Source organism: Balaenoptera borealis, assembly GCF_965194805.1.
Source record: "Balaenoptera borealis genome assembly, chromosome: 14".
NCBI classification, from domain to species: Eukaryota; Metazoa; Chordata; class Mammalia; order Artiodactyla; family Balaenopteridae; genus Balaenoptera; species Balaenoptera borealis.
Window position 1 is genome coordinate 53,377,652 of NC_138875.1, and position 9,225 is coordinate 53,386,876.

At 36.7% G+C, this 9,225-nt stretch overlaps 2 protein-coding genes across 20 annotated transcripts in view; one reads left to right on the forward strand and one right to left on the reverse strand.

The window, feature by feature from the left end:
* The window catches only part of GREB1L (GREB1 like retinoic acid receptor coactivator), a 267,107-nt gene that overhangs the window by 174,939 nt on the left and 82,943 nt on the right, over positions 1-9,225 (reverse strand). The window lies entirely within an intron of this gene.
* LOC309610571 (uncharacterized protein) overlaps positions 1-9,225 on the forward strand; it is a 138,307-nt gene that overhangs the window by 120,203 nt on the left and 8,879 nt on the right. For all 3 annotated transcript variants that reach the window (XR_014234023.1, XR_014234024.1, XM_082353633.1), the window contains one exon: positions 5,303-5,426. Coding sequence is in view for 1 of the 3 variants with exons in the window: in XM_082353633.1 (XP_082209759.1) it covers positions 5,303-5,426 (124 nt within the window). In the remaining 2 variants the exon portion in view is untranslated. The remainder of the gene's footprint in view (positions 1-5,302; positions 5,427-9,225) is intronic.

The following is a 9,225-nucleotide window of genomic DNA, read 5'->3' on the forward strand; positions in this document are numbered from 1 at the left end:
ATTGTATCTTATAGCTTTTCAGTTGATTCTCATAAGCTTATGAGGTAATCACATCATCTGAAAAATGATAGTTTCACCTCCTCTTTTTCTATTTTAAAAATATTTTTCCCTTTTTCTTTTCCAGCTGCATTATCTAGAGGTCCACAATGATGATAAATCAAGTTGATAATAGTGAACATCTTTATTCTGAATGCTTCTAATATTTCCCCATTAAGCATGGTGTTGGTTTGGGGTCAGACACATGGTATTATATATCATGCAAAGGAATAGTGTATCATGCAATTGAAGTATCCATCTCCTATTATTTTTTTAGGAGTATTCAAGGGCCTCTGTCAAATTTACAAATTGCCTTTTCAACATCTGTGGAGAAAATTATATGCTATTTCTTTGATGTAGAAAATTTTTTAAATTTTTATTTTATTTATTTATCTAACATCTTTATTGGAGTATAATTGCTTTACAATGTTGTGTTAGTTTCTGCTGTATAACAAAGTAAATCAGCTATACGTATACATATATCCCCATATCCCCTCCCTCTTGTGTCTCCCTCCCACCCTCCCTATCCCACCCCTCTAGGTGGTCACAAAGCACTGAGCTGATCTCCCTGTGCTATGCAGCTGCTTCCCACTAGCTATCTATTTTACATTTGGTAGTGTATATATGTCCATGCCACTCTCTCACATCGTCCCAGCTTACCCTTCCCCCTCCCCATGTCCTCAAGTCCATTCTCTACATCTGCGTCTTTATTCCTGTCCTGCCCCTAGGTTCTTCAGAACCTTTTTTTTCCCCTTTTTTTCTTTTTTTTTTAGATTCCATATATATGCGTTAGCCTACAGTATTTGTTTTTCTCTTTCTGACTTACTTCACTCTGTATGACAGATTCTAGGTCCATCCACCTCACCACAAATAACTCAATTTCGTTTCTTTTTATGGCTGAGTAATATTCCATTGTATATATGTGCCACATCTTCTTGATCCATTCATCTGTCGATGGACACTTAGGTGGCTTCCATGTTCTGGCTATTGTAAATAAAGCTGCAATGAACATTGTGGTACATGACTCTTTTTGAATTATGGTTTTCTCAGGGTATATGCCCAGTAGTGGGATTGCTGGGTCATATGGTAGTTCTATTTTTAGTTTTTTAAGGAACCTCCATACTGTTCTCCACAGTGGTTGTATCAATTTACATTCCCACCAACAGTGCAAGAGGGTTCCCTTTTCTCCACACCCTCTCCAGCATTTATTGTTTGTAGATTTTTTTGATGATGGCCATTCTGACCGGTGTGAGGTGATACCTAATTGCAGTTTTGATTTGTATTTCTCTAATGATTAGTGATGTTGAGCATCCTTTCACGTGTTTGTTGGCAATCTGTATATCTTCTTTGGAGAAATGTCTATTAGAAAATTTTTTGAACAATTCTAGAATCCCTAGAATAAGCCCCACTTGTTAATATTATCTCATTCTTCTAGAATGCTTTTGAATTATCTGTAGTTAATCCATTTTGTGCTATCTTTGTTGGTTTTTGATACCACTGTTATGATAGTATCATAAAAAAATAATTTTAAAGCTTTTCAAATAGTTTAGATGTAACTGAAAATTTTTTTAATTAATTAATTAATTTATTTTTGGCCACGTTGGGTCTTCATAGCTGCGCATGGGCTTTCTCTAGTTGGGGCAAGCGGGGGGCTACTCTTCATTGTAGCACGCAGGCTTCACATTGCGTTGGCTTCTCTTGTTGCGGAGCACAGGCTCTAGGCGTGCAGGCTTCAGCAGTTGTGGCTCGTGGGCCCAGTTGTTGTGGCTCGTGAACTCTAGAGCGCAGGCTCAGTAGTTATGGTGCATGGGCTTAGTTGCTCCGCAGCCTGTGGGATCTTCCTGGACCAGGGCTTGAACCCATGTCCCCTGTGTTGGCAGGCGGATTCTTAACCACTATGCCACCAGGGAAGTCCCTGAAATTTTTATTTCTTAGAAATTTAATAGAACTGTCCCATGAAAACATCTGGGATTTGTGCTCTTTTGAAGAGCTCTTCAACAATTTTTTCTATTTTATTTTTTGTGACTGGTAAGTTTACAAACTCTCTGTCTTCTGAGATCAGTTTTGATAATTATATTTGCCTATAAAGTTGTCTCTTCCATTCATATTCTAAAATTTATTTGTATAGTTGATCAACATTATCTTTTAGGATTATTTTAACCACTCTTTTTTGTGTGTGATTGTTTCCTTATTAGCATTTACTTTGTGATTTATATTTTCTTCCTCTTTTTGTATTAAATTTTTTATCACAAATCTTACTCCCCCTACCCCTGCCAAAGTTCAAGTTCTTGCATTACTTTATCATTGCTGCCTTTTGTTGTTTTCTAATTTATTTATTTCTGCTTCTACCTTTATTATGCTTTGATATGCTTTCCTTGTGTTTGTTGTTGTTCTAACTTTAGTTGTTTGCTCAATTCACTTATTTTCATTCTATTTTGTTAACTAATTTATGCATTCTAGATAATAAATGTTTCTGTGAAAGCTGCTTTAACTGCATCTAGGGCTGTCCTGCATAGCAGTTAAGAATCCAAGCACTGGAGCTAGACTACGTGGATGCAAATCCTATCTACTTCATTTACCAGTGGTAAAATTAGGAAGCAAGTCACTATTCCTTGCTGTGGCTCTATTTTCTCATCTATAAAATGTGGATAATAATAGTTTCTTTACTGAATAGTTATTATGAGGATTAAATGGGTTAATACATAGAGCAATGCCTGACACATAGTAGGGGTGTTAAAAATAGTTCTTGAATGAATTAATTACATGATGGATAGGTTTAATCTCAACTTTAAGTCATCTTTTATATTATGCTTTCTATTTTTATTGTTTCTTTTAAAAATCATCTTTTACAATGTGAGCTGTATTTGCTTTCTGTATGTATGTATGTTTTTTTCTGGTAATTTTGAAGTATTTTTGCGTTTGGTTATTTATAACTTTATAGATTACATTTAATCTTCTATTTCCTTATACATTATCTACTGACTCCATACTGTAATGACAAGTTTAGTATATTTCTACTCTTTTCTTCCACTCTTTACTCTGTCATCTGGTTTTATTATAATATTTTTTTCTGAGTTTTTACCCTCATAGTTTAAATTACACTTATACCTCTATTTTTGATTTAAATCATATCTTTTGACCATTGGCTATAAAAGATAAGGAAATCAGCGTTCTTCAATTGTCTGCAACATTCCTTCCCCATTTCCCCTGAATTTTTTTTTTTTATATCGGTTAGGTTTTAAAATGTTATTTCTCTTTCCAGATATTTTAAAGTCTTATTTCCAGAGTTAAATGGGTTCAATATACTCCTTCAGTTGATCCTGTGATAGTTTATTCAATAGTCACAAAAGACTCATGGGAGCTATATCCCTGAGTTCTTACATGTTTAAAAACGTTCATCTATTACCTTTAAAGGTTAAATGATAGTTTGCCTGAGTATGAAATTTGGGGGTAGGAAGACACAAATTTCCTGGCTGATCTATAATATGTCACCTATCTTTTAGAATTGAATACTGCTGTGCAGAAGTCTCAGGCTGGCCTAATATTCCCCTTTCCAGATGAGTTGATCCTTTTGCCTTTATCTTTGAAATTCATTCAGTTCATTAGGATATGTCTTTATGCTGATTATTGTGCTTTAATTTTTTAAAAGCTGGGAAATAACATTTTCAATCTGTTGATCAAAGATTTCTTTAGATTCTGATAAGGTTTCTTAAGTTATATCTTTAAATATTATTTTTCACCCTTTAAAAAAAATCTTCTTTAGGGACCATAGTTATACAGTTCCGTATTAGAGTTGCCAGATGTGGAGGACGTTGGTGTGAGATTTGGGAGGTGGAAGTGAGGAAACAGCCATTACCAGAGTCCAGAATACTTCTAGATTTTTAGGGTTCCCCCATCAATATCTTTTATAGAACTTTCACCACATCTATTTCAACAGTAATTGTTTTTGGCAACTCACCTTTGCGAAGTCTGCCCAAATTGCTTAACATAGTTTTCACAGAAACAATAACTGTCTTTGTTTTTTTTAATCTATATTTCATTGGTTCTTTAATGTCTAATTAAAATGTGCATTTATAGTAACAACTGGCAAGTACACGTTTGGGAACAAACAAATAACTCCTGGAAGGAGAAATGCATGGGCTACCGGATAACAGTCATGATTATTCAGCTATTGGTGTGCTACCCATGGGTATCTGGTAAGCACGTTTTACATGTGTGATGGAGAACCCTGGTTACTCCTATGCAGTTAAAAGAGTTATCACTATAATCTGAATCTGTCACATCCCACAAATCGTTTTTGGAATAAATCTGTCATGTTTACTTATCATTTACGTCCTCTCTATGAAAACAGAAAATAGAATATGCACAAAAAAGTACCTGAGTTTCATAATCATTAGACTCACATTATTCTGAGTTTTCTAAATTTTAGGTACTGGAAGGTAGAGACCGATTATGACTGCGTTTTGACCCATAGATGTGGCCTTGTTAAGGTCACACTAGTTCTTTGGAAGAATCTTGATCAGATTCTTATAAGAGGTGTGTAATTAAAAGAATGTAGAAAGGATAAGATAGAACTTTTAAGGTCATTTTGCTGTCTATATTTGGGGAGAAAAAAAGCAAAAAAACATCCAAGACACCCTAAGGATTGTGGAGTCTTCATCTGAATTTAAGAACTAGTCCACTATTACTTATTTTTAGTCTTAACCTTCCTTCTTTTGCTGCGGCCTGATCAAACGATAAATCTAAAGATTCTCTAAACATTGTTGAATACTTACTACATAGCAAGTTCTGAAATGGCTATTTTCACAGGTACCATCTTATTTAACGCTCACATCAATCCTGGAGGACATGATTTATTCCGCTTTTCTATATGAGGAAACAGATCAGCAGGGTTGGGGACTTAACCAAGGTTACTCCGATATAAGCAGTCAAGCTGAAACTGACTCCAGGTCAGCTCAATGGCTTTTCACTTCAGAGCTGGAAAGAATATGAGTAGGAGATCGTACTTCTTAGCCCCATGAAATACAATTGCTAAACTTAGATTTGTCTCACAAATACAAAATTATTGTGTAACGAGTTTGCAATTATTATTTTTTTAAACATTATATAACTTGGGATAGGGGGATTTTAAAAATGTATTAGGAAAAGGGTCCTATCTCAATAAACTGTCTAGTTGCCAAGAAATGGTAATAACCAGATAAATTTTTAAAAGTCATAGTAATAAGTGATGTAAGTATAACTCTGTATTTCCATTCTCTCTTTTCAGCAACTTAAAACAACTTCTGGAGACATTGCCTACTATCTTTCACAAGACCCCAGTAGCAAGAGGTGGTTGTTACTGCCAGTTAACATGGGAGAAAGCAAGCTCAGAAAGTCCCAAGAACATAAAAGTATGTGGCTAAGGCAGGAATAATCATCTCTGTGCCTGGTGTTCTGTCCATTAATACTGGCTACATCTCTTCAGCCACCATCAAAATGAGTCACTACCATTTGGCAGAGACAAAAAGATCTGGGAGACAAATTTCAGCTGTAATCTTAAGAGTATTCTAAACATAATATTGCACCTTTTCTGATTTTCTGTAATTTGAGTCAGACCTCTCTCTTAGACAATGACTGGAACAAAAGGAAATTGCTCATGTCCCAGTTCTGCTGAAGTCTTCAATAACACAAATGCTAAAGGTGGCGGATTTGCTTCTTGCTTGTCACAAATACATGCTTCCCTGGTTTACTGCAATAAGCAGGCTGTAGCTAGGAACTTACTCCGCAGTAAAATTAATAGCTACATTCTCCACCCAGCCTCTCAGTGAATTTTGAAGAGATGGGTCTGGATAGAAAAGGATGTGCCTTTCTATCCAGTTAACAAAGATACCCAAGATGATGGAAACTCCAGTCATAGTCTCTGGGGAGTTCTGGGTTTAAATTTTTTGGTTTAAGTTATCTTAACATCTATGCATAAACATCAAAATAAATTATGAAGCTCTCACCAGACCCAGAAAAAATGAATTGCCAACAGCTCCCACCACCTCCAAACATGTTCATCTTAGTTTCACTCTTTGTACTTAGATTTTGCTGGGATACTGTTCTCTAGCTGATCATTCTATGCTTTATGTGTTCTCTTTCCCATTAATTTGCAAACATCCCAAGAGAAGAGAACTTCTATCTTTGTTCTGCTCCTAGCTCACAAGTCATAGAAACGGGGAGAGGCTGGTACAGATAGCAAAGTAATACTGATGGCCCACTGCACATCAAGTCCTCTTCATATGCTATTACTTTGACTCCCCACAAACATCTTATGATTCAGCTATTATTATCCCCATTTTACAAAAAGGGAACTCGAGGTTCAGAGGAGTTGAAAGATTTCTCCAGTGTTACAGAGGTAGTAAACAGTCAGGATAAGATCCAAACCAAGATCTCCGCCCTCTCTTCCCACTGTCCCACACTGCCTTCCTCTACACATTTTTAAGAGGTCCTTCATGGTAAGACTTTCATCATAGAAAGGCAATGAATGCCATTTTAAAGATAAAAAGGAGAAGAAAAATAACTTTTTCCAGCCTCCTGAGAACTATGATAAAGAAAACCAGTTATTGTACAACTATGCTGTACTTATTAACACTCTTGTCAAAATTTCAGAGTGTTTTATGTTATTTTTCTCCTGGTTATCAACACAACAGCATGCTCACTGTAGGAAATAACAGATGATCCCTGACTTACGATGGTTCCACTTATGATTTTGTGACTTTACAGTGGTGAAAAAGGGATACTCATGTGGTAGAAACCATACTTTGAATTTTGATCTTTTCCCAGGCTAGCGGTAACCCCAGGATGCTCTCTTACGATGCTGGGCAGCGGCAGTGAGTGTAGCTCCCGTCGGCCACGTGATCACGAGGGTAAACCCTGATGTGCTTACAACCATTCTGCACCCAGACAACCATTCCGTTTTTCACTTTCAGTACAGTATTCAATAAATTACATGAGATAGTCAAAGTAGGAGGGTGAAACATAGTCTGGTACCTTGATTTATAGCTTCTAAATATTTAGACGTGTTATGTGAGCCTCCATTTTTCCTCCTGCCCTAGGCTCCAAACACGTTGTGGCAAATATATTTTTTCATGGGCGTATATCATGATACACCTAATCCTTCTCCTAATGTTGAACATTTAACTAGTTCCTTAATTTTTATTTTAAATGACATATATTAAACATCTGTCTATATATATATATTTGCCTTCATTACTGATTGCTTCTTATGATACACTCTGAGAAGAAAAATTACTGGGTCAAAGGGTATAAACTCTTACTATCCAATATCTTAAACTAATGGTTAGATTAATGGGAGACCTCACTGAATGCAAACCCTACCTCTCTCTCTACCCTCTACCTACATACCAATTCCGTTGACTTCCATTAATGGTTACAGAGACTATGCCTATTTTTAAAGACTTTTATACATGGTTATTTTGTTTCAAGATAGGATGCTGACTCGCAAAGTATCTTTTTTTTAATTGAAGAATAATTGGCAAATAATATATTACTTTCAGATGTACAACAGAATGATTTAATATTTGTACATATTGTGGAATGATCACCACAATAAGTCTAGTTAACATCCACAAAATATCTTTTGATATTCTTTCGAAGTCCATTAAATTTCAATCCTTTAAATCAGGAATGGGCAAACCACGGCCCTTGGGCCAAATCCAGACTGCACCCATTTTTGTAAATAAAGTATCACTAGAGCACAGCCCTGTGCATTCATTTCCATATTGTGTACATCTGCTTTCACACTACAATGGCAGAGTTGAGTCATTGCAACAGAGACCATATATGGCTGGCTTACAACGCCTATAATATTTCTATCTGAGTCTTTAGAGAAAAAGTTTGCCGACCCCTGATCTCAGAATACAAACCATGAAACAGGGAGTTAGAGAATACTGAGTAGTAGTAAATCTGCAAGAGTTTCTTCCCCGTTTCACAAATCAGGTGCTCTGGCCTGAGCAGGCATGGCATTTTTGTTTTGGTGTTCCTGCTGACATCTTGATCAAGCTGCTGCTATTTCCTCTGCTTCACAAACATTTATCAAGTACCTACTATGTGTCAATCAGACTTTGTACCAGGGGCTGAGGGCTCATGGAAGAATAATTCACCATTTTGGGGCTGCAAGGAGATGACTGGTTTTCCAAGGGCATGTGTCCAAGCTTTCATAAAGCCAATGGGATCATTCCAATCTTCCTAGACCATCTCCTATCACCTTGGAGGTTCTAAGAATGAGTTGTGTAAACAGCAAGTGTTATAAAGAAACTGTGGCAGAGAGCAGAAGCATCTTTACTGTAGCAACTTGGAGTCTGAACTGCAATAATTAAGCCACCTTGGTGAAAAATCACTGATAGCAGACACAGGAAGAGCAGGCAAACAGCCAAAACAAACAACTCCTGTGTACCAAGTAATTCCTCCTGCATAAATTCCTTTGATGTTTCTGCCTTAGCCAGTCAGGGAAAAGAATTGCCCACTTTTTGACATCAGGATGAGCGAGAGATTGATAAACTGTTATCCTGTTTTACTTAAAAAATTAAAATTCCTATTTATAAGAAAGAGCCCATACATGAGTAGTGAGGAAAGAGAGAAATAAAAGAAGCCAGCACTATTGTTTTACTCTCCATAAAGATGGGGGCAATAACAGAGTAATTTGGCTTTGGGAAAAGACAAAAACCTGAGCCAAGTATTTCAGAAGATTCTAAGAAATGTGGTTTGGATCCAAGTTTGAGGGAAGTATTTTTTGAGTTTTAATGAAAAAATAAAAGGGAGAAATTATTTACAACCCAGATACTTTCTCACTTTTTGTTGGCACAATTAATTTGTCATAAAATTATATTAGAAAACTACAAACCAAAAGCAAATGTCTTGAGGGACTTCCCTGGCGGTCCAGTGGTTAGGATTCCGCGCTTCCACTGCAGGGGGCACGGGTTTGATCCCTGTTCGGGGAACTAAGATCCTACAAGCCGTGCGGCGTGGCCAAATACAAGCCAATGTCTTGAATGCTCTGTTGTCTTGGATCATCACTGGTACAGCTATCCTATATCACTGGGGTAGAAGAGAGAAGAGTCTGTGTCTGTAGACTTGCTCTCCTCCTCTGCCTCTTATCAGCTGGTCAACCTTGTGTAAGTTTCCTCACTTCTCAGAGCCCCGTCCTCT